Raw genomic sequence first — 25804 nt, forward strand, 5'->3', positions numbered from 1 at the left:
CGACCTTAACACGGGTTTCTCGCACGCGCGCACACACACGCGAGGCCGGCACGTTTAACACACGTTCGCGCGCTCAATCAACTAGAGAGAATCGCGTTACCTTGCAGAACGCGGGCCCAGTACGCGCTTGACCACGCTGTCGAGAGGAGGCTGTTCGACGTACCAGTTCCACGGAGAAGATCTCGATATGCCCAATTGTCCGAAGTGCGACAAACCGGTCTATTTCGGTGAGTGAAGAGAGAACGGCGTTGAACCCGTTGGAAAAGTAAAAATTTCGAATAAAGTTACTTAAATCAAAACGCCTGCTCGTAACGTTTAGTTCGTTATATACGTTGATTATACGCTTTGGTATTATCAATTGTTTACGATTGTTATTATTACGTCTTCAATAATCAATTATCGAAGTAACTTTATTCGTAAAGTTCAACTATTAAATTTTAAACGGTGGAGAGAGATCGTTCGAATCCCTTTCGGTAACGATAGGAACATGTATTCGAGAGATTCCTTTAAAACGCGTGAAACGTATTGCGAAGGAAATAAAAATTGAGATGACAATGATAAACGTTACTTTATTTGTGTAATTGGTGGCGTAGAGTGAGAATCTAATTTTAATTTTGTTATAATTTTATTACTGGAGTATAGGTATATCAAATCTTCTTACGTTGAAATATCTTATCTAGGATGTTTTTTTTATTTTTTTTTTCAAGATATATATTTCACATGTACGTTTTTTTTATCTTTCAAGCAAAGTTACGAAGTTTCACATATATATATATTATTATCCGGCAAAAATGGATAAAGAAAATGATAAAACTGATTTCAGATTTTAAGAGATATTGGATATCTGGAAATGCTAGATTATTACATTTTAATTAAGAAGATTAATGGAATCCTGTTAAAGTATCACAAAGTAAAAAATTCGTTTGTTGGAATATTTCCTCTCCCCCTTTTTTTTTTGTTTTCATTCCGATATTGACAACACTGCAGCAATTTTTTCTTATTGGATCTAATAACGTTCTCTGTGTTATTAATTCAAATTTTATGATCATATCGCGACAATTGGATCTCTCGTTCTTAGATATCGTTACGAGTGAAATAAAAGAAGTAACGAATTAACGCGAAATATTAAAAAAAAAAAAAAGAAGTATATTATCGAGATGCTAAAAATATATTACATAATGTACTATCATTTCAAATTACATTTTTATGTTCTGTTTCCAAGCGTCCACTAAAATTATCGCCATATATGAATCATAAGTAATATGATCATAAAGTTTGAACTAATAGCGGGGAATGTTATTAGTTACACAGTCGAATTGGAAAAAAATTGTTACGATTCAAAGAAAAAAATTTTTCGCCGTATGTAATCACTTCACTGTCACTTTGAAAATTAGACTCGGCCATTCGTTACATACATTCCATATTATATTATTCATTACCGAAAAAAAAAAAAAAAAAAAAAAAAGAAAGGAAAAAAATTTATTTCGAAAAAATATCACTTGTTTCCATTTGTTAATTTTACCTTTGATCGCATTTAATTACCACATAAATCCAAATATTTTTCGATCAGAATTAACTTTATCACGTTTCACGGTTCGTGAAACGAAGTTGGAATTCCCACGGCATTGATTGGATATATAGTTCATAGATATATTATACTCGCTTAATATTCCGCTATTTTGCACTTTACTTTTTCCGTGGGATGACTACGTTTACGAGGAAACATATCCACTAATCGATAATAATAAACATTAGCCTGAGATCTCTGGCACATCCATCCCCTTCCTCTCCTTCATCCTCGTGAAATTGTACCTTGATATTCGCGCATCCTGCTGCGGAAAATTCGCGTCACGATTCATTCGATGATTCGCGTGAAAATGACGACACCACATGATGTCATTTCGTTCCTCGTGGTCCACCTTGACAAACATTACGTCAACCTCGTCCTCACAATCTCGTAGTAGGAACACAGAGATCGTAACACGAGACACTAGGAAGGAAATTTTATGCAATGAGTATCGTATCGAGTGTACGATCGAGCCGTATATTTATATACGCGCTGTCGATTGAAATCGTCGATGTATCGAGGCAGTGGAATCAGTTTGGGAATTGGTTTCTTCCGATAAATAGGATTAATTTTTAATTTTCGCAGAGGATCGTTGGAACGTTGTTGTGTTTAGGGATCAGTTTAGGCAATGTCGATTTCGATATTATGTATCGTATACTCTTGATGATACGATAATGTTGACGACTATCAAGAAAAGGTATTTTATCGTGTTTATTGCCGTTGAAACGTTGAGTTGAAAATTGTGGAACGTTTTCGAAAGTAACGATAATGTTTCACCGTTTATTATACGGTATCTCTAAAATTACCATGGAACGAATTATGCAGTTATTATTGCCAAGGCGATTTTGGGTCGTGAATATCGTGTTAAGCGTTTTGTTATCATCGAGACTCGTTAAACGATTCTTATTTTTACGACAGAATATTCAACGATTTTACGACGATCCTTTACTTTTGTCTTTTAATTTTTTCTTAAATTCTGATTATTGACCGTTGTACGGTGAAATTAGAGATATTAGAATTAGACACTATTCACATATTTTCACGGGTCTTAAATTGTTTTTAAAAACTTCAAATTAATTTTTAAATTACGTTAATCAAGATTGAGAATTTTGTAATCTATGTTACGGATAATATATTATAAAAAGAATTTTATATTATGATGTGTAACTATCTTGCAGATATAGATAAAAAGCAAGTGAATAAATTGTGTGCTTTTTGCAAATATCAGCAACAGCTTCAAATTTTATTTAAAAATTATCAAATTCAACAACTAAAAGATACCCTTACACATTCTAAGCAAATGTATAAGGGTATTTCAATACATTCAAAATATGGAAAATCTTTGAAGGATCAGATAGAAGCCAAATCAAATGTTGATAAATATTTCGAGTCCCCCATTTCACTCTGTTTCCATCTACGCAAATTTAAAATTGCCTACATGCAAAATGTTTATGCATTCTTACGCACACGACTGAACCTAACATTTAATTTTTTTCCTTCTTTATAAACTTCTCTCGAAGAAATACAACCTCGAGGCACCTCCGATACTCCCTCCTCTTATCGCCGCCGTTTTTTTCGCGAGGGATCCCGGTGAGCCGTGGCGATAACCTTATCATCGGCCAATCACCGGCTCGCGCTTCCCCTCGCTCGGCCAGATAAACGCGCGCCGGATAGTTCTCGTTCCCTTCGGGCGGCCGATGATGCTCCATGCTCGCCCAGAGCCATCCCATTCAGGGAGGTTCGCTTTTAATTGCGCGCTTCCTCTTTCGAGCGGCCTTTTAGACGGCCCGTTAAAGCACTATTAGCGCTGAAAGAGGATTTTTCTGAATACGCGAGACCCGGTCGGCGGCGATATGCCGCGCATACGATGGGGGCTTTCAGAGATCGGGCCAAGTAGGTGCGCGAGAAATGGATGCAACCGGGCGAATTAGAGGGACGACACGCGGAAAAGAAGGAAAAGAAGGTATTGTACGCGTTTCGAAAGGGGGATGGAGGGGAGAGAGTGGGTCATTGGCCTCTGACCGGGCCCCCTTCGAGGAGAGACCGCTCTTCCCTTCAATTAATTGATTCGGGGGATCGGCTTCAAGTTTTCCTCGATTTTCAGAAATTTTTAGACTTCAGGGATGAATTCAGGTATTGAGATTAAGCGGGTGATTAAGCGTTTGTAGTAGAAATTTTGTTATGAAATTTATAATAGATTTTTTTTTTTTTTTTGTCTCTTGCATAGCAAATCTATTAGGTTTTCTTGGATTTAAACGGGAAAGCGTAATAATTTCAATTATTTATCGATGTTGTTATTCGCCATATTTTGTTTCGTCGACTCGATTATCTTTACACCGACGCAGTTTGTTAATTATTAAAAAAAGCAGTAGTCTGTGATCTACACTCGTGTCATCGAGAAACGAATCCAATAAATCGAAGATTAAATTGGCGACCTCGATCTTACGCAACAGACGTGAAACGGTATTCATATTACATTACTTTTAAATCGCGAGCGAACCAAGTTACGTTTTTCATTTCGTTTCATCGTTGGAAGAAAATTCCAATCTTTGAAATAGTCGATCTTTGAATTCAATTATGATCATCGCCGCGACGAGATGTGCAAAGTAACTCTCGAAGAAGGCCCCGATCTCCTCTTCTTGCTTCGACTTCGAGGTCCCCGCGTGGGTGGCTAAGGCGAATTCGTGGCGGAGCCACTCCACAGGAGCTTTTCGACTTCTGTTTTCTTTGTTTGCGGGCATTCTACGCCACCACGCAAAGGATAGAAGACTTTTTTTTCAAAAGACTCCTCTTTGAGAGAGAGAGAGAGAGAGAGAGAGAGATACGCTTTCAAACAAATTAGGTTCAAACGATTTCGTGGCAATTCGATGAATTTTTCTTTTTTTTTTTTTACGAATATTTAAAGTTGGGAAAGTACGAGGAGGTGAGCAGAGCGACCCTTTCCACGCGACTGATTTCGGTTCAATTGAATGAAACTGCTCGACAAAGACAAAGAAAGATTTCTCGAATTCCTGTCACGATCTCACGATTCGTTAGTTAGTAGAGAAAGCGAGCAAAGAAGTATTCCGCGAAATATCAAGGATTCTACGAAATGTGATACGTAGAGTAAGTATTCTTTCTGTTCGGTAATGGCGGACGAATTGGGGAATGAATGCCGTCACTGTCACTGTTTTCGAGTTTCAAAGCCTTCTTGTCTTCTCTACACGACTACCCTACTGAGGTATTTAGACCTTGCCTTCAACTTCTCCAATATGATATAATATAATATAATACGAAGAAGAAGAAGAAGAAGGAGAAAAAAGTGTTACTCATATCTCGAGCAAAAGAGAGTTTAATCCCTAAACAACGGAACAATTCCCAAAATTTCTACTAGAATCCACAGATCAGAATAATTAACCCATCTCTCGATCATCGATTTCTTTCTAAAAAAATACGCAATAAAATACCCAAAATAACTATTCCATCTTTCGGATACGCCTCTCGCATAAAGATCCCTCGTTAATCCATCGCGTGCGAGAGAAGGCGGCGTAAAGAGGGTTCGTAGACAGGCCTCCTCTGTAACGAGCTGGGCAAAAAGTTTCTTGGCTGTATATATATATACACACACACACACATATATGTATATATATATATATATACCATCGCGGATCCGCGACGGACGAGGATTGCAGGAGGGAGGAGGGGGGAGAAGTGAAACCGAGTCACGTCGTTGCATCGAGAGCAACAACAATAAAGTGTCCAGCGGCGAGGAGAGAGCGACGACAAGAGTGTAAGGGGGGGTGTATCGGGTAATAATAAGAAGAACAGAGAGGAAACAGGTTTGGAGAAGAATAGGCAGGTCGTTGCGGCGAAACGAAACGAAAGGGGTGAGACGGGTTAACAGGGGCGGAGGGGGAGCAGGAAAAGAAGGGAATAGCCACGCTCCTCTTCCCTTCAACCCCCTCCCCCCGTTTACGACGTCGCACTAGATGGGGGAGGCAGAAGGAAGCGCGAGGAGAACTTTTTTTCCAGAGCCTTTCCTGGCCTCCGTTGGACGAGAGAGAGAGAGAGAGAGAGAGAGAGAGACAGATAGGGGGAGGGGGGTACGTCAGATCGGCAGTTTGAAAGAGTCGGCAAGAAAAGTGAGTAGCAGGAAAGGGGGGCTGGAGGGGAGGGCCGCGGTGGAGAATGGTCTAGCGAGGAAATAAAGAGAAAGAAGAAAAGGGGGAGGGGGAGAAAGCAGGGAAAGACAGCGGGGGGATGATGTTCCAAGCCTATGCAATCAGCAGCCGCCGATTGTTTGGCGCCCGGGCGCAACGATCCGTGCACACCACTGTCTGCCTTTTCGCGCTGCCACTGCACACCACCAATGCTTGACGATTATGCACTCGCTTCTCCGCCGCCAGATAATTAGGAGTTAATTAACTAATGGCCCTTTATGCGTACCCTTCTTGCTCCACGGCCTCTCTTTCCTTCACCATTCTGCCACCGCGCCGCTGCCCATCTCTCTCTCTCTCTCTCTCTCTTTCTCTCCTTTCTTCTCCACCTTCTTCCACGAGTTTCCCTCTCGCTCGCTCCTCGCGCAAGCAAGCGCTCCTCTTCTTTCTCCCTATCGCGGTCTTTTCGAACATCCCCCTTGCCCTTCTCCTCGACCACCGGTTGGTTCCCGACGTCGACCCCTTTAGAGACTCGTCCCCGTGTCTCTCTCTCTCTCTCTCCGCTCCTCGTCATTTTCCAATTCCCCTCGCTGGCACCAGCGTCCTTTGTGCCCCTCCTTAGACACGGAGGAACGTTTGAATGCCAACCACCGGGCCGCCACCGGTCCGTGGCTGTTTTTTCTTTTTCTTTTTTTCTCTTTGTCTTCCCCGCGAGGTTTGATATGTCGTAATGGCATGACGCATCGCGACGCATCCAAGGAAAAGAAGAAGAAGGAGGAAAAAGAAAAAAAAAAAAAAGGGCCACACTCCTCTGATTTCGCGGCCTTTTGTCGAACCTACGCAATACGTAATCCACTGCTCTCGCTCTCTCGAAAAAATACTTCGCGAAACGTTTCGAGGATCCGAGGATCGTGTACGCGGATATGCACGAGATCGCGAACAGAAGCGATTGGGAGGATTGAAAGGAAAATCGCGCCACTCGAATACTTTCAACCCCTTTCCCTCCCCCTCCTGATCGCGTTTCTCGATTAATCAAGCGCGATGGTGACGCGCGACAAAAGAGGACGCTTGTCTGCGTCGTTGCGTCAGCTTCTTTCTCTCCAGGAATCCTGGAATCATGAGTTACTGGCGTTGGAAATGGCTCGCACCGGGGAATTCGGCGACAATGCGGCGGCCGCGTGCGATATTTTGTAAAAAAAAAAAAGAAAAAAAAAAAGGAAGGAAAAGGAAAGGAAAAAGGCGGGACGACGTTGGCGCGCTTTGCAAGGGGGAAAGATGGCCCACAGGGGCGCCTCGGGTTCGCGCCTTCCGTGAATGAGCCTCGCGTTCGATCGCCTCCGCCGGGAATCCGCCATTCAATTTTATAATTACGAAATTGCTAATGGAGCGGCGACGCTCCTCGCCACTCCTGGTCCCGCCTGGGGACGCTTCCGCATTTTCTTTCGGCAACAGAGAACGCGCGAGCGGATTTTCGAGCGGTATCCCGAGCGTGTGTCTTATTGTTCTTCGAGGTGACAGTGGATGGGAGGTTGTGGATTTCGATTAAATAATTTCCAGCGTCTTCTTATTCTTTTTTCTTTTTTTTTATTATTAATTCTTGAAGCTTTCGAATTTCTTTTTCATCTTTGTAATAATTAGCTTTCTCTTCTATCAAGTTTCGTTTTAGTTTACTTCGATATTTATCAAATAATAGCAAGTATTGTGCTTATAAAAATTGTTTTGAATTCGTAATATTTGATAGATAGATTATATTATATTGTTCATTGAACAATTTAATGATAATTTGAAGTGTTATTTTACGATCTCTTTTCTGGCGTTTTCGAAATCCTTGTTATCAAATTCTTGGAAATATTCTGCTAATTGCGCTATAAAAAGGAAAAAAGATTTTAAATATACGCGAGAAGAATACGTGGATGTGAATAAATAATTTAATTAATAAAACATCAATATATAGAACGACGGAATTTCTTGGTTATCTAATAACGAATTAACCTTTGTGGTTTCGAATTGCGCAGTAAAGAGCAAAGTATAGGTGCATCGCGATAAGCGATAATTCCGCGACACGTATACACAGCGCGATAATCGTTATCCGATCGCGAAACTTATTATTACGTAATCCGTCGTTTCGTTTGCCAACGGAACACCGCCGGTTTATACGAAGTCAAGAGGGTTGATTGAACTTATTTCAGGCTTCTTTATCGGGAACGCAGCCGTATATGGCTTTAAGTGGATTGAGGCCACTCGAATAAGCCTGATCGAACGTAATAATTTCCCCGTTTCCATTTCACCCACTCGGTGAATCACTCGGTTCGTAGACACTGTGACATCGAAAGCGGACAATCGACTTACATCGACACGAAACGTGAATAAGTGATTAATATTTTCGCTCGAATCCGTTCAATGATTTTTGTTTTTTTTTTTTTTGCCCATTTACGTTACAGCCGAAAGGAAAACATCGTTGGGCAAGGATTGGCATGGATCGTGTTTACGTTGCGAAAAATGTAACAAAACCTTGACACCAGGCAGCCATTCGGAACACGAAGGAAAACCTTATTGCAATCATCCGTGCTACGCTGCTCTGTTCGGGCCAGGAGGTGAGTTGTAAATGAAGATTTCGAGAGAACGTTTTCGTTTAAGTATCGATAACCTTTTACTTGTGTTTATTTATTATTCTTAAATTTATTATTCTTATTTCTAAACCTTTGAATTTCGTCGAACTCTGTTTTGTTTTGAACGTTTCTATTTGTATTGTAGAGTATTGTATCTCTCGTTATACAGAGATATAAATATTTCATTCAAATATTGATAAATATTCCATTTCAAATATTTCCTTGGCTTTCTTTTTATATTTTATATTTTATTATATTTATATTGTATATTTTATATATTTATATTGTTTGGATTTTAAATTATTTTTTAGTGATGATTCTTCAGATTACCTGAAAATTCGTATTTAATTAATATTTAAATGAAATAAAAGTGATTAAAAATTTAAAGGTTAATGTATAATATTTGAAATGGAATTTTCTAATTATGAAAGTTTTATATTACTGTAATTAAAAAAATTTAATGATCGTTAATGAGGAATTTTTTAAATTCTTTTCTTCCTTCTCGCAATCTCGATAGAGTCTAGGTAAACTAAAACATTTATTTTTACGCATTGCAGGTTTCGGCAGAGGCGGTGCAGAGAGTTACGTTTACAAGAAGTGAAAAATCTAAAGAATTTACGGCAATATAATACTTATTTCTAATCGAATCGCGTTACCTGTACCGTAGCAATTAAATTTAATTAACATTAGATAACTAGATTGTCTGAGCGTGAAGTACAATATTTTTGTTTGAATTAAGATAATTTTTTATAAAATCACGCATAATGTATTTCTATATTAGATATAAATTTGAATAAAAATTTAATGTCAGTTTGAAAATAAATTGTTTTTGCAACGATGGATAATGGAGAAATCTATATCAAGTTGTGTTCGGTTTGTTACCTTATGCAACAGATGCATTATTGAATGCATGCGACATCTTATGGAACTTTGTGTAAGTTCTGTAATATCGAGTTTGAAAAAATCAGGGTGTTTTTTACGCCCTCTATGATTTCTCAATTTTTCATATAATTTACTTTTTGCATGAATTTTTTATGTTTTTAATGTTGTTAACAATAACTTTACTTCTTCTCGATAAATGAAAAGATTTTTATGCTACGTGCTATTTTAATTTTTTTTAATATTTTTGTATCACTTTTTAACTGATATTATATTATAAAGCTTTACTTCCAATCATTATATTATGCAAGACGTTCATATATTTGTGGAATATCTTTGGAAAACCAATTCAAACTTCAATTATTTATAAGTCAATAATGAATCTTAATCAACATTTTTACATATATCAACTTTTATATTTATTTAATTTCTGGAATCGATTAGATACCATAAAGATATCATAAATATATTAACATTCTGTATATAAATACATTTAATTATCAAATTATAATTATTTTATTTTATGAATTGTAAAATAACAAAAATAGCAAATATCTTTTAGCACAAGATGATGATAGGAAATAAGATGAAACGAACTTCATATAAACCTCATATTTATTTAAAAAGGATGTACAGAGTTTTGTTTGCAAGTATCAACAGCGAGACTCGGCAAGAGCGGCGCACGAAATAAGAATTATAATATCACACGGGACGAAATGACAGCGAAATGAAGGAGGGGAAAAAAAAAAAAAAAAAAAAATAAAATAAAATAAAATAGAATGATAAAAGAAAAAAGAACTGTTTATTGTATTCGAATAAAAAAATTCACGGAGGGCGCAGCATTCAAACTGAATTCTCGATTTCACAAATATTTTGCTACTGAGGATATATCCACTCCGTTTGAATATTGCGCGGGAAAATGATTCCTCTCGTGATGCATCGGTTTTTCTTTTAGTTTCTCTTCTATTTACGATTCGACGTTAACATATCGTGTGCTTTCCTCTCTTTAAAACTTTTTTTTTTTTTTTTTTTTTTTTTTTTTTNTTTTTTTTTTTTTTTTTTTTCTTTATTTCGTTTCCTAAAACACTTCCATTTTATGGAAGTTCGAAACGTTACCGCGATATTGCTCTCTTCCTTTCTCTCTCTCTCTCATTCAACGGAATTTCTTTGGCAAAACTTATTACACATAGGTCGTCGTTATTATTTAATAAATAATAAAGGCATTAAATAATCGTGTAATAATAATGATGATAATAGTATAATAATAATTAGAATAATAATAATAATAATAATATTAATAATAAATCATGAGAATAATGGGAAAAATAAGATAGCGATAATAATAGAATAGAATAAAAAATAATAATAATAAAATGAAGAGTTCATAATCATCATCGTTACAATAATAATAATAATAGAATAACAAATGTGAAGTGTACGCAATTAGTCAATTACAATCCCGACAAATTATAAAAATCGCAATGAAAGTCAGATCGATGTGTATGTATGTGTACCGAAGGTATCCCCTTTAAAAAAAAAAAAAAAGAAAAAAAAAAAAGAAAAAATAAGACGTTAGACATGAAACGAAAGAAGATTGATTTCCATCGGTTGGCAGGTATATCGCGAGTGTAAAACAGTGTTAATACTCGAATTTGTTGCAGCCTCGAAATACTAAACATGATCGCAATATCTCTTTCTTTCTCTCTTTCTCTCTCTCACTCTCTGTATCTTCCTTTTCTATACCGTTTTCCATGCCCCAGATTCTTTCTGCACACAATTTTATTACGACACGTAACGCTACGATACGACAATTTATAAATAGCAATTATTCAGCAATGAGAGATCACGGCTACGAATCCTTCGTCCTTGCGACAAACACGGCGGAAACGTAATCGCGTTGGCGGGCTGAACACGTAAAGAACGCAACTAACAGGAAGGGGTGTAGTATCGGTTTTGAAATCATGGTGACATATTGTCGAACGATCGGTGGAATAGAGAGACCGAGTCGTACGAAGAGATAATTGTACGAATAAGTTGTCCGTTTGACGCTCGGATCGATAAACGATCTGACAATCGGTTGCGAGCACGCTTAGGATCGACGATGTCGGATCGTTTCGCTACGATTCCGTGAACCGTGTCCAACGATACCACGCGTAATGTAAAGGTAATGATGGAAAGGTGAAAGATCGTACGAGTCGTTTGCTAAAACGTTCGAATAAATATATTACGATAAAATGTATTTTTAAAAATATATTTTTTTCTTTAATTTTATTGTAATATACGGATATATATTATATATAATATAGAGATATATCACAATAAAATTAAAAAGATATGTTTTAAAAAAATGAATAATAAATATATAACAAGATAATTCAAAATTATCGAACTATTATCGTTCGCGCGAGACACGCTTGAGAAAATATAATTTGTTAATTATGAGATAACTGTGATGCGAGCGAAATTGTGCTTGGAAATCCATTTCATGGTAGATTTCTCAAGCGAGACGCGATGATACGTTGATAAACGTCTCACGAGACTGATAACTTATAAAAATAATTAAAATTATTTTGTTATGTTCATTGCACTATTTGCATTTCTATTAAATAGAAAGGACAACGTATAATTATCTTCGTAGCGAGATAAAAGTAGCTCGTATAATTGAGAAATTAAAAGAAGAAAATATAGAGTAACAAATAAATACGTTCGAATTATACCGCGCATGTACGCGCATGTACGCGCATGTACGTACGTTTCTAGACGCAACGCGCATGCCCGGCGCATATCGTATGCGCGATCGAAAGGCGCTGGACACGCGCGCGTAAATTTCCTTATTAAGGTTACAAATTAACATTTTTGCCCGTTAATCATAAAGAAATTGCAAGCACGTAACTTCTCATTAAAGTTGCCGTGGCCAGACGTTAATTACGGTTCCGCGATAGTTTTTTTTCTCTTCTCTTTTCGAAACGTTACGCTCGACGCGGTGCCGGAAGCTAGTTGATTTCCGTGGTTGTGTGATGTGCGAGTGTAGTGAAGGCGTTGGACGGAACGCGGGAATAATCACGATCAACCGGCCATCAAGGAAGTGTCCGTTGTTTTGTTTAGAAAAAAATCAAACCATGGAATGAAATTCGTTACATGCCAGCGAATATCCACGGACGATTTGTGATCGACGAAGGATGGCAGTTTCGATCGAAGGTAACGTATCTTTTTCATTGCATACACGATGGCGTTACCTTCGGCGAAAGAATCGACCGCGATGACGTAGAGCCCGCGTTTCACGACTTCGTTTCGCCTTTCACGCTTTCCCGATTTCTCGATTTGCATTCCCTCATTGTTTTGTACATTTACGTCGATCCTCGTACGTCGCTCGCAAACACGCGCATCCGTTTACATCTAAAAATCGCTTTCGAACCGCCATAAAACTCTGCTTTAGCCGTAGCTACGCGACGCACGCAATTCTCATTTCGGCAATCCGTCTGTGGTCTTTGGTTTCTACAAAAAATATATATAATATCCTTAACAGTAATGATCGTTACGTCGATTCCTGATTTAAAAATCTCAATAAACTTATCCATTATATCTACTATATTACTTATACCGTTTTGTGGGTAATGAGGGGAAGGGAGCGGAGAGGGGAGGGGGGAAGAGGGCGGGGAGCAGGTAAGGATAGGTCGTCGTGCTTATTAGAAAGAAAGAACGTGCCGTGTTGGGCAGTTGACTCTGTTTTACACGGATAATATTATGTATATTTTATATATATAATTTTTTTTTTTTTCCTTCACTTTATATATATGTACACGTTCTAACGCCGTCGGTAACAAATGTGCCCAACTACATTCGCGTCACAAAGATCGTTAACAATGGGAGACGAGAGGAAAATTGTCGGGAATGCACGGGCACATTTGGAGAGACGACCGATCGCGGGAATTGTGTAGAAATTATACTAACTGAGGATCGTTAAATTAAACTACCTATGATTATGCGCACTCTACGTGAGTAGCGACACTGTCGGTAACGCATACGGGCCAACCTGTAATCCCGACCACGCAATTAGACAGAATTGTCCTTAAGTGTCGCTGGACCAGACACTCGTCGTCGAGTCGTTTTGCCGTTTTCCCATTCAATAATTATTCGTAAATAAGATCGTTGACATCGGTCAAGCTACAAGTTTTCTATTTTCCCGTGACACGGGTTATCTTTCGTTAAAAACGATTTCTAACCTCAATTATCACGGACAATCATCTGTCAATTTGCAACAGCGTTCGATGTTCGATCGTTTCGTTCCATTGAGCGCTGTAGTGTGTCGTGAACGGCTATGGATGACTCCGATGGATTCGATCATCGTCATTAAAACGTTGTTAAGAAAATTTCTCAAAAAAAAGTCTCTATCTCTCTCGCGATTCACGCGCTGATCGACACGAAATCCCCAAACGCGACACGCGATTCAATCGTGATTCAATGTTGCATTGACGTGAACGTGTATCTGGTCATAATTCGCCATAATTCTTTTCCTTCTCTCTCTCTCTCTTTCTCTCCCCGTTCTTCTTCCTGTTTTCTTAACGGGAATTCGTCGTGGTTATCCGTGTTACGATCTTTTATTCGATGATAACGGTTCGTGACTGTTCGTTCCCGAACCGTTTAATAAAAGAGATCATCATTGCTTAATTTCAGCATGGTTCCTCGTGATATGGCGTCCGAACTCGTTGGTCGCTGTTCCCACTCCAGAAAGACCCTCTGCCCGGAATTGGTCTCCTGTGCCATCGATTAATCAGGCCAGATAAAGGTCCGTTGGCGTGGAAGTATGATCCGGCTTGGTGCATGCACTTCCGGTTGGCGAAGCGGCACTCGCACCGCTGCTCGCTCTGGTAGCAGCCAAAGGCGAGCGACTAGCCACGTCCGTGCTGTTCTCTGGTCCTGTGTTATTACATCCGCCGCCCTGCTGCGAATTGGTGTGGGAAGACGCCAGCGTGTCCCCGTTACAGTAGTAATACGTGGAGTCTGCAAAGTAAGAGTAGCATTTATTTTACAATATATCGATGCCATCTAGCACGGTGGATTTTTAATTTTCCATGCTATATTTCATGTATTTTTCTTTCAACCAAAATTAATTCCCTCGACGCCACTTTTTATAATTACGATTATAATAAATATCTGTCAGAGTATCATCGTATTACGTATATACAAATAATCGTAAATAAGAATACTTTCGTATTATTATTTAATGGCCTCGAGTGGTTAATTTATTTTGGTTAAAGAATTGGGAGCCTAAAATATGACTGCGCATTGATGTAGTGTAGTATCGAAGCGCGATTCCCGTTCTTTTTCGATCGGGATAACCATTTCTTGCGATTACGTCATGACCGCGACGAAGTTGCAAAATACAACGTTTCTAAAAAGGGGAAAAGTCGAACTGCGAAATTTCGAATTCAGAATGTCGAGTGTAAATACGTATTACGTCATGCGTACAAAAAAAAACGAGCAAGGAACGTATCGCACGTTCGATAAAAAAATTATTTATTATTCCGTCTATTCTTATACACCGAATATGCATAGCCAATTTGCGAGCATTTCACTTCGTAGGTATATTATATATCGCGATCTACGTATGATGTACCAGCAATCGTCCGTTATGAAAGGCTACTTTGATTCCGCGAGCTTTTTGTAGCCTGATCTTATCTGCGATATCTTGGAACGTAATAAAGTAACGGTGGGTTTCTTCAGTTTTAGAAAGTTGGATCCGATTGGTGCCAGAAATGTGTTCCTTCCTATACGTGAACGCAAAATATGTAGGTAGGGACGGTGAGCATAGTTATGCGAGTCCGTTTCATTCGATCGTATTCAGCCTATCAATGAATTAATACTTGACATTTCGCTGACCCCTAATCTAATCGGTACTCATACTCACTGTTTACTTACTGAGCAACCCGCTTGTCGCTGCCCCATAACCGTAGCCGCTGTACGGTGCGCTCGAGTATTGAGAGTATGCCGCGCTGTATGCATAATCACCACCACCTAAACAAAATACACGAATACGCTCATGTTAGCCATTAACTTTGAAAACTGATATCGATAAGGGGACGGAAATTCATTATTCCCGTACTCTAATCGTACGATAAGTGATCTACATTCTCGATCCCAATTCCATTTGCATTTCCTTCACGAGTAACTCTCGTGAACTAAAAAGTAACCCAAGGAGCAAGTTAGCGCGCGTTGGCAACCACCGTTGCCATTTATCCGCACGGTAGTCTAGTTTCTAACCGCGGGAGTTGGTAAGTCAGGGCACTGTAAGGGCGAGCCCTAACTTACCTTCCGTTATTTTTTTTCTTTTTTTTTGATCGTCGGTAACGAGAATGAGGGCGGGACGAGGCTGGTCTGTGTTCAGTACTCACCGGTGGCGTAGTGTCCGAAACTGGGAAGCATCGTGGAGTACGGTGGTATCGCAGATGCTACCTGGGGTTGAGAAACTGGCGGCTGCAAGACCGTCAGTCCGGGGTCCCCTCCGGGGGTGTTGGGGGCCGTGGGGGTGGCGTTTGTCTCGTTCTGCAACGAAATCGGGGGACTCTGCTCCCCCCCACCGGCCCCCACCCCCACATACGACACTGCGACGGTACTGCTCTCTGCTATGGCCATGCACAACACAACACGACATTCGAGTCAAGCACTAGCTAACGATCAGCGCCTTAACGTCTAAAGCTTAATTAAATTGTCTCTGAATGAAGTAATGGGGGGAGAGGGGGGCGAGGGTATTACGGTATAAGGACGATGTGTGATCATTAGGACGACACACGACGAGATGAATGAATCGTAATGTGGAAATTTTTTTATTCGATAAAAAACAAAAAAACGAACGTTCGAAGCATGAAACACTTTCTTGTAGAGAGTCTCCCCCCGCGTAATTGTCTACACGCGATTTCTTGACAAGGGAAAATGGGTACAATTACATTCTGCGTACGTTGTGGATCTTCCTTCGACTTTCTCGAGACCGTTTCTCGTAAGGAAACGTGTCCGGTTTACGGAATAGGATACGTGAAAAATATTTAACGATTTATATTGAACGACGAGTGGATAGGTGGGATAATTAGGATAATTAGGATCGAATCGAATATCTTTTCAAATTATCGTATCGTGTGAATGATTTTGTCAGAAAAAAAAAAAAATGAAAAAAAAAAGATGTTCGAGAGACAAGATGTATTTTAAACTTTACGAGATGATTCGAGTCGCACATACATGGATGGCGCACAAGGTGTAGACCCCGTAAGAAAACTAAAGAGAGGTGGCGAACTCACCGGTGGTGTGGTAAGGAGACATGTTAGCCCCGTCCAATGTTTGGCTCAATTTTAGTTCTTGCATCGTCAGTGGCGCGAGCGGCGTCAAAGTACCACCTGCTATTAAGGGATCCCCATTTTTCCGTTATTTGCGTCATTTTCGTATCGTTGGCTGGCGATCAAGGCGGAACGTCGAATCGTTCGCGTGATTTGCTCGCCCGAATTTTACTTGCCGGTCGGTGTTGTACGTATTCCGGTTTATATAAACTTCATCGGAATCGTCGAGACGAGACACGGGACGATTTAAAAACCGTCGTTGTCACGCCCTCCAAACACGCTTTCGAACGGTTGGTTGGAAGGAGTGAGAGAAAAAGACAGAGGTGGACAGAGATAGAAAGAGAGCATCGTTCCCTCGCGAGCCCGAGATCAAGGATCTCGGTGCACCATCGATATACCGGCTCGTACATATTAACGGGCGAGAGAGTCAGCAAGCCGTGGAATCGACTTGGCCCGGCCGCGTCGTCCTTCAAAAATTCTTCGATCTCGCCACCGAAGATCCTCGATTGAATTTCATGAGATGAACCGGCCGTTACACGGCTCGCTTCGCCCATTCCGAAAAGCACCGACCGAAAGAGTTCCGCGGCGTGACCGAGTTCGCAACACGTGCCCAGAGAAAGTTCGTTTCGTCCGTGTATATATATATATATATATATATATATATATATATACATGTGTATACACGTGTCCGCCCGTCTCGTGTATACACACACACATACACACGTGGTTGCTTTTCAATAGCGCGTTTCGAGAAGCTCCGTAACGCTCCGCCGTTGATCGACCGCCGTTAAACGGCGCAAGGAGGGCACAGAAACGAGAGAAAAGGGATAGCAGAGAGCATGAGAGAGAGAGAAAGAGAGAGAGAGTGAGAGAGACTAGACGAACGAACGATCAGAGCGTCCGAGGATCGACGTGTTTGCCTGGACTTCGAGCTAAAATCAGCGGCGCCCAGTTTAGAAAAGATATAAAGTGAGAAAAGGAACCAACAGGATTACCTGTCACCAGCCTACGGCGGTGTGGTTGCAGGTGTCGCAAGCGAAAGTGATTCGAAAAGAGTCGAAACGAATAGACGAGATTAGGTGGATAGGTGAACGTAGATATATATGTGTATGTATATATATATATATATATATATATATATATATATATACACCCCTAAGTCGGGAGAACAAGAGAGAGAGAGAAAGAGAGAAAGAGAGAGACCACCGAATGGAACGTTCCGCCACCTCTTCTAGCACCGCCGTAGCCGCTGCTCAGCACAGCTCATGCATTATTAAAGCCATGTATTTAGCCGATATGGGTATGCAAAGCAAGACGTAAGCCGCAATAATAAGCGTAAAGGGAAGAGGGACGATGAGGAAGGTATGGAAGAGGTGGGCAAATGGAGAGAAGGAATATCGTGGGAGGAGAGAAAGAGAGACAGAGAGAAAGAGAAAGAGAGCACGATGAAGGAAGGGATACGATGGTGGTTTGCTAGCAGGTCGACTGCTACGAAAAGGGGCTTGTATATATATATATACATATATATACATACATATATATACAAGGGGTTGTGGTGCACACACTGTCCAGGATTTTGTGCGAGATTGTGGGGAGAGAAGAGAAAGGAGGGTGTGCAGGGGATGTGATGAGAAACAGAGAAAGAACGAGTCGCTCACCTATGGTGCCCCCTATGGGCGGGGTGTAGAGATGGGGCGTTTGCGCTTGCGTCATCGTGCTGATGGTGCCCAGGGAGTCGTACAGCTCGGCGGAGGTGGCAATCGCGTTCCCGGGGAATCCTCCGTGTTCGTAGTAACCTCCGCCACCGCCACCTCCGCCTCCACCGCCGCTACCTCCGCCACCACCGCCGCCACCGCCACCTCCGCCGGCTCCAGTCCCGTTCGTACCACCGCCACCGCTCGCACCTCCGCCCCCGCCGCCTCCCAGCTCGCTCAGGAGCTTGTGCTCGTCCTTGATGCTCCATTTACTCGACCACAGCTGCAACAGAAGCCGGATGCTCGGAGGCAAAGTTCGAGTGTCGGGGAGGGGGAGGAGAACGAAACTTGCTCCCCCTCCCTCCCAAGAAACGATCGACTTAGGTGTTAAACCACTTTCCTGATTCTTTCCTGCTTCTCCAAATAGTTTGCCAAAGTTTATACATATATATATATATGTATATATAGTTAAATGTAACGTAAGGAAAGAGGGATAAAAACTTATGATGTAAAACTCGTATATACATATGCACGTACGTTCGAGTACAATTGATCGCCGTTGTAGTTGCTTCTCTGCCTCTTCAGATCGTCCTCAGGATGATCGTTCAGGTCTCGGTTGTCGTCTGCAATCAAAACCAGACATCTGCATTGCGGTCTCTCCGTGTTCAACCGTCACGCGCGAAAACACAGGGGCTGATATAACGAGATCATAGGCCAACTCACGTGTATACGTGGTGTACGCCACGAGGATGGCCCCCGTCGTAATCGGGGTCGCCGACGACCGCCCCTATCTCTCAACGTCGGCCGAGGTATCTATACTCGTCAGGGAGAGGTCATACGTGGTGTGTATTACCCCCTTCCCCCTCCCCCTCCTCTCCCCACCCCCCCTCCCACCGAATCAAGACACAAATTAAACGTGGCCACGCGAAACTAAATTGAATCTGTCGGGCGGTTTGTGAACGAGGTGATCCTCCCTCCCCCCCACCCCCACCCCTTCCCCATCCGCGCACAGAGACGGTGTATGGCATTGATAGATAGAGAAACAATTTCGATTCCATTATACGTCTTTATTATCTCCCGTCCATCCCGCCGCCGGTTTAATATAGAGACAAGCACGTGGGTGGATTGGCGAGGAGGGGGTGGCGGACGTATATACCCTTTTAGTGGCGGCCGGGGGTGACGGTGGTGGTGGAAGGAGGACGAGGCTAGCCAACGATTCCAGCCTCGATGGTGATGGTGGTGGTGGTGGTGGTGGTGGTGGTGGTGGGAGGGGAACGGACGAGGTCCGGCAACGGGGTGGTGGGGGTAGATGGTAGGTCCAACGTTCGGGTATCTCGAATAATTAAATGACCATCCGAGGGTAGGATGGGTGGAGTACGTAGCATAGGGCTCGTTAAACCTCCCTGTCAAGTTGTGATTGTCCGGCAGGCCGACGGTCCCGACCATTCGACCGGCAGGGTTTGCTCCTGGACCGCTATAAAACCCACCCGTTTCAAACACCGGCGCACAGGCAGCACGAACCGTGGGCTTCCATGAACTTGCTTGAATTTTACGATTCGATCGGCCGAGTTAATCGTGTGCTTTATCCCCTCCCCGTTCTCTCCCTATTCCTCTCTTCTCTTCCTCTATTCCGCCGGTCTAACAACTGCGGAGAGCCTGGCTGCTCTCGTGTAACCGTTGCAGGATTTCATTAGAGTTTAAAAGGAGGGACGTTTGTTCGGGAATCCGTTTAAAATAGATCTCGATCTCATTCGCTTGGAAACGTAAGAAGGAAGAACGAAACCGGTGGAATAGAGAGATTCTAAATATTAGGAATAAAGAAATATATATATATATATATATATATTGTATCGTGATCCAGGATGAGATTGGATATTTGCGAGTAATCGCGGAGGATCGAGCGTTATAAATCGATCGGACGCGGGTCGATCGTTATACGCTGTCTAATGCAAATTCTTGTAACTTGTGCGAAATTACGGTCACTGGTCCTCGACAGATTTGACAGTGGTTGAGTTATGACGGAAGGAAGGTCAGCGTTTCTCTCTCTTACTCTCTCTCCCCCGTCGAAAAGAGCAGTAAATCGAATAATTCGATTGATGCCGGCGAGGGCAAAAGCAAGCGGACGAGAGAGAGAGAGAGAGAGAGAGAGAGAGAGAGAGAGAGAGAGCCGTCCGCGTTATTCGAAAGCAATTGAGTCAATGTTAAGCAATACAATACACGGGTAATAATGGACTCTGGGGTGAATCTGGTCCCCTACGCCGCGTCCACGAATATAGGGTGGGACAAACGGCGGCCTTTTGGATTTCTGTATGGGGCAAAAGCGCGCAGATGTAACGCGACAACAAACAGCCCCGATAGATTGCAATGCTTCCCTCGAGAGGTTGTTCGTAAATTCGTAATAAGCCCCGGGGATTTCCACGATTCGAGTACGCGTCTTAGCGCTACTACTCTATCGAACGCATAAATAACGATGCCCGTGCCACGCTGATCACCGGATTCGACAACTTTGATTCCGGGATCGATACGCGTCTTACATAAAACAATATCTATCCGAAGTGAAATTGAACATTTTCGATCGAGTCATTGGATTTAAGATTGATTTAAGACTTAAAAACATATATCGAGTTTCGATAAGGGTTTTCTTTGATAAGATAAATTATCAGGATTATAAAAGAGATGATGTAAGTCATCGAAAATGTCAAAGGATTCATCTATAATCGAATCTTTGAATTATTAACATTGATTACACATTGATGATACACATATACTAAAACAATTACAAAAATGAAAATTCCATTCTCACTCATCACTTGCTCCATATAAATGATCCTATAATACGATCGAGTCTATCCGTTTTTCTACCGTATTTAAAATAAAAAAGAAAAACGACGAAACGACAATATATTCCACGTATCGCTTCCGAATACCTCTTCCCCCCACCCCCGCTTCTTATACGCGACACAATGCGCGCATGTTGTACGCGATGTTCACCGCAGATCGAGAGCTCGAGGCGGGATTCTCGTTGAAATTCCAGCCGGTTAAGAGGCTCGCGAGAATAGCGGCGATGATCTCCCCGGAGGACAGGGAGAGACTAATGTGTCGTTGGCGAGGGATAGAAGCGGCTGCGGTCTGTGAAGTTTATAATCTAATACGCGTACCCCACGGCAGGCCGCAAAACACTGAGTGCTCTAGCCGCGGACGCGACCGACCACTTTTGCGACCGCATATCGCCGCTCTCATAATCCGATTATATCGAATTACTCTCGCGTACCATCGACGCGCCATGTACGAATCGATACGTTCTGTCTCTCTCTCTCTCTCTCTCTCTGTGCCAAACACAGAGGACTTTTTGATCCAGGGGATGGCTTTCATCCTAGATCTCTTTTGATTTGATTCTGCTCTTCTTTTTTCTTCTTTCTAGGAAAACTCGCGCATAGGTATATTTTTTAGCGGAGAAAAGAGATTTTTGGAGAGATTTCGGTCTGGCTTTGGTTTGATTCCGAGGAAGGGGAAATGTACAGAGATTTATGCATCTGATATTTTGTGGAAATTCCCGGTAATCGTACATTTCATCTGAAAATAATTCTTTCTTTCTCAGAGTCAAAAGTAAATGTAGAAGCAACGAAATTTCTTAAAAATACTGATATTTGTATAGGAATATCGATATTATCCAGAAATACTCGAAACTTATTTTCCTTTCTCTGATTAAATAAAAATCTTTCATCAGTAATTAAAGCACTTGCTAAAATCATCCAAACAATTCATCTCCCTCTTCTAAAAAAAAAATCTGCACATCCCAACACTTTCCCAAAGAATAATTAACATACGATTGGTCAGGGATGACGGAAATCCATAGCGAACGAGAAGAGGGAGGGGGGGTGCGACGATTTTTAAGGGGATTCGCGTCGATTCGATCCGGAAGAGGAGGTGGACGTGGTCTCTGTTCACACCTCTCGAGATCGGCGTTTGAAAATTCGCCTCTCTCGAGTCGGGGTTGAAGCTGAACTTCGGGCCACGTGTCGAGCGGCACGTGTCGGGAATATTTCGGGACGCGTTATTCACGCAATGACAGCAGAATGAATCGCAGCACGTGCCGCCCGACGTTTGACTGATATTCCCTGTGTGCGTGTAGCTAATCTTGGTCGCGGTACAACGTATTCGAGATCGCGTTCGATCGCGGTCACACGAGATCACTGACCGGATTCGGATTGATTCGGATCGGGATACGTGTTTGGATACATTCGTAATTGGATACATTCGAGATTTGAATCAATGGAGGAATGCGTGGAAGGTAAATCGGATTTAGAATGATTTTCGAATGGTGTGTAGTCATAACGGATACTTCCAGTTGCGCTTCCTTATGGATTCTTTTATTAATCATTTCACGGGAATGATAAAAAAGGAGAAGAAGAAGAAATCGATCGAAATCTGATAATTGTTGAAACGATTCCTAGCATTATATTTCCTTTCGATAAAGTTTTTTCCTATTTCTTCTACCGTGTAATATTGCTCCATTGTTTATACGTTTTATTCAGATACATAAGGAAGTGGCACATGGACAGGTTGATAACAGGTTTATAGTAGTACCAAGCTATCAGTGACCAAAAGTAATGATACATGTAGCTACGAGGCAAGAGATTGCGGTATTCGAGATAGTGGCTTTGTGTTTTACCTTTCCTCTGAACTTTTAAAATTTCACGTTGTAAAGAAGGAAGGAATCCTTTTAAAGATTATCACGAATGTTTTTCTCAATAACGTGAATAAATCAGAACTTTGCGTGACCAGTGTCTATAATAATTCTGAAAACGATTTCCACGCTTCTTCTCTCTTCATCAGAATAGAATCCTTGGATAGATTCTTTTTAAGCTCGACGTTTAATTCGAGAACAACAATTGAAAACTTGGTTGAAAAGAGAGGAAAATTCAGGAATCATTCCATTTTCTTTCCCCCCAGCTATGGCGATTCAACGAACTTGTCTTGATACCAAATAAAGCATCGAAAATTCGAGTTTCGAGGGGAGCTGGAAACAATGGGAGCTTACAAATTGAGTGGGACGACCGATGTAACGTCACTGCGGTATCATCGTCTCGCGAGGTACCACCGACTCCTCCATTGTTCCCTCTTCCGAGGAGCACGGCGGAACTCGTGCCGATTTACTCGGGTGTAACGTCGATCTAAGCGATATCTCCTTTCTTGCCCGGCCTTATATAACCCTCCCAGCCAACAGTCGCGAGTGAAATGTAGCCACGACGCCTTCTGCGATCCGATCTGACGTTTACATAACCTCGTCCTCGTCGTTTTTCCTTCTTTCTTTTTCTTACTCCGCTTTGTACATCCTTATAAACATTCTCTTTTTCTCTCTCTCTCTCTTTTTTTTTGATAAATTATACATATAAAAGAGAGATAGATCAATGATTTTTAATAAATAATATTCTAATGAACATTGGTAAAAATTCAATTTTTTAAAACCTATTGCCTTTGGAATATAACGTGCTGCTTGAAAATAATAGATAGACCTCGTAATCTTTCTTTTCCTGGTTACGCAAGATTTTCCTCTATACAATTTTGAAAGTTGTTAATCGTTTATTAATTTTCAAGATATTGATTATTTTCATCTTCGTTTATATCAATACTTTCTCTATTTAGATCCCATTAAAATTACAAATTTTTCCTTGAAAACCCGTTGCCGATTTTTAAAATTTCCTTAAAATAGTGTTAAATAGAATCGCGGAATAAAAATTAATATGTAGTTTTGCCAACTTCTTAAATCTCCCTCGTATTCGATACGCGCTTCACGAAATAGAATAAGTTTCGCGGTAAGATCATCGACACCGAAGGATTCAATGACTCACCGTCGTCGGTGCGTTTTCTCTTGATGCTGTTGCCGTTCGGGTCCTGGTGGTGCGCCGGGATTCCCAGGATGCCGCTGATGCTGTAAGCGTTGGGAGCGGTCGCCGCCGGGTGACCCGCCGCCGTTGCAGGTGCATGGGCTATCACCGACACGGAACCACCTGATCCTGGCTGACCTTGCTGCTGACCTTGCTGCTGCTGCGCCTGCTGTTGTTGATGCGCGTGCTTCGCCTTCTCCGCCGCTTTGTTCCTCACGATTCTACGGACAATGCAGGCGTGCAGCCACCAGTGTGTATAGAGTTACTACCAGAGCCATTAGGGGGGCCGCGATCTCTGCGGTTTCGATCCGAGTTTATCGGGCGTGTGACTCGGATTGATCGGGATTAAATGGGTGGAATTCTTGGCAAGGAGTTATATAATATCATTTTCAAGCATTCCTCCATTTAAAAATATGAATCTAATTTTCAGAATGGGATAATAATTATACCAGAGAGATTGTAATAATCTTTTAAACATAAATCCTTAATAAAAGTTACTTATAAATTTAATATATATTTACTACTGCTTAAAATGGAATATGACGTGTAATGAAATTGTTGAAGAAAATAAAAATTTTCTTACAATTTCTTATTATTAATGAATGATTAATGCACTTCGCGCACGATCATTCCAATTATCATTATATACTCTGCTCATTGCTTAACGGTGGTGGTAGCAACGTTTCGTTCGCCATTGTTCCGGACAGGCATGTCAGAGCGCCTCCACCTTCGATACGGAACAGCCAACGTGACTCTGCGGAACGGTCGCGTATCATAATCGCATCAAGGAGTCGGGCGGACATCAGCCAGATACAAACGAAGCGCCTCCTCCCCGTATCCTCCCGAGTCGCCCTTCCGAGTCGCCCATCCGGCATCGTGCGCCGACTGCTTATTATCCGTGATATATTGTGCGTGCGGTCAGCCAGTCCTACACCCGGTCGGTTGATCAATTATCCCGGCGAATATTCACGGCGCGACCGTGTTGTTAATCCGCGCGGCTCGTTCGAGGAAGAAGCTGGCGCGAAGCTGGCCACCTCTGATCGACTACCGCCCCCCCTCTTAGGATCGCTCGGAGAAAGATTAAATAGGGTATATAATAGTTGAGTATATAAGAGTCTATATAGAGTATATAAGAGTCTTTGGGATATAAGAGAAAATTGAAACTACTTTTTAGCGAAATTTTTTCGACCGAAAGTATTTCTCCTTCCAAGTGTCTTAGTTTTCAAGTGACGGTGTATGTGTGCTTTTCTTTTTCCAATTTTAATATTTCATATAAAAAGTGTATTCTTATAGAGATTCCAATAGCGAAACAATTTTTAATTAGTTAGTGTATCGCGTGAATGTAAGGATAAGGTTTTATTAATGGAAAATGAAATTGGGCTAACGCGTAATGGATCGACATTGAGTCGTTCGTTTCTGGCGTGGATGTGTTTGCGGGCTAGGTAATCGTGGGGGTGCGAGCTACGGCGATCAATCAGATGACACCTGTTGCCCGATCTCCCTGGCTCGTTCGCCACCTTCGCCAATTCGCAACAATTAGCAACGATCCTTATCAGGGTTAGACTCTGGGGTGGCGCCGTGTCCTGACACCGATACCTCGAAGGTATAATTTGTATCACCCATTCGTGTACAACCATCGTACAATTCAACGATATAAAATGTTATAACACTAGGATTGTCGATCCTCGTTAATTCAGCTTCATATC

The 25804-nt window shown here is 41.6% G+C and overlaps 3 protein-coding genes across 4 annotated transcripts in view; 2 read left to right on the forward strand and 1 right to left on the reverse strand.

Annotated features, from left to right (window-relative positions):
- Positions 1 to 70: 70 nt before the first annotated feature.
- LOC122717458 (cysteine-rich protein 1-like) lies at positions 71 to 9131 on the forward strand. Its single transcript, XM_043941543.1, has 3 exons — positions 71 to 227; positions 8145 to 8297; positions 8870 to 9131. Exons 1-3 carry the CDS (start codon positions 188 to 190, stop codon positions 8911 to 8913), a joined length of 237 nt encoding a protein of 78 aa, XP_043797478.1. The 5' UTR covers positions 71 to 187; the 3' UTR covers positions 8914 to 9131.
- Positions 9132 to 9156: 25 nt separating this feature from the next.
- LOC122717442 lies at positions 9157 to 13973 on the forward strand. Its single transcript, XM_043941496.1, has 3 exons — positions 9157 to 9185; positions 12228 to 12324; positions 13843 to 13973. Exons 1-3 carry the CDS (start codon positions 9157 to 9159, stop codon positions 13960 to 13962), a joined length of 246 nt encoding a protein of 81 aa, XP_043797431.1. The 3' UTR covers positions 13963 to 13973.
- The window catches only part of LOC122717421 (insulin receptor substrate 4), a 37448-nt gene continuing 25606 nt past the window's right edge, over positions 13963 to 25804 (reverse strand). The window contains exons 4-10 of one of the 2 annotated variants that reach the window (XM_043941463.1): positions 24063 to 24319; positions 18748 to 18833; positions 18175 to 18493; positions 16481 to 16579; positions 15584 to 15814; positions 15111 to 15206; positions 13963 to 14192 (exon numbers count right to left, since the gene is read on the reverse strand). In XM_043941463.1, coding sequence (XP_043797398.1) covers positions 13963 to 14192; positions 15111 to 15206; positions 15584 to 15814; positions 16481 to 16579; positions 18175 to 18493; positions 18748 to 18833; positions 24063 to 24319 — 1318 coding nt within the window. Of the gene's footprint in view, positions 14193 to 15099; positions 15207 to 15583; positions 15815 to 16480; positions 16580 to 18174; positions 18494 to 18747; positions 18834 to 24062; positions 24320 to 25804 lie in introns of both variants that reach the window. The other variant, XM_043941462.1, reaches the window with a different exon arrangement.

Source organism: Apis laboriosa, unplaced genomic scaffold, assembly GCF_014066325.1.
Source record: "Apis laboriosa isolate Shangri-la unplaced genomic scaffold, ASM1406632v1 scaffold50_cov145, whole genome shotgun sequence".
Taxonomy (NCBI): Eukaryota; Metazoa; Arthropoda; class Insecta; order Hymenoptera; family Apidae; genus Apis; species Apis laboriosa.

Coding starts and splice junctions, on each gene's coding strand:
- LOC122717458 (XM_043941543.1), top strand. CDS start 188: ATGCCCAATTGTCCGAAGTGCGACAAACCGGTCTATTTCG. Junction 228..8,144: donor CGACAAACCGGTCTATTTCG/GTGAGTGAAGAG, acceptor TTTACGTTACAG/CCGAAAGGAAAACATCGTTG. Junction 8,298..8,869: donor TGCTCTGTTCGGGCCAGGAG/GTGAGTTGTAAA, acceptor TACGCATTGCAG/GTTTCGGCAGAGGCGGTGCA.
- LOC122717442 (XM_043941496.1), top strand. CDS start 9,157: ATGGAGAAATCTATATCAAGTTGTGTTCG. Junction 9,186..12,227: donor TCTATATCAAGTTGTGTTCG/GTTTGTTACCTT, acceptor AGTGTAGTGAAG/GCGTTGGACGGAACGCGGGA. Junction 12,325..13,842: donor CAAACCATGGAATGAAATTC/GTTACATGCCAG, acceptor GTTTAATAAAAG/AGATCATCATTGCTTAATTT.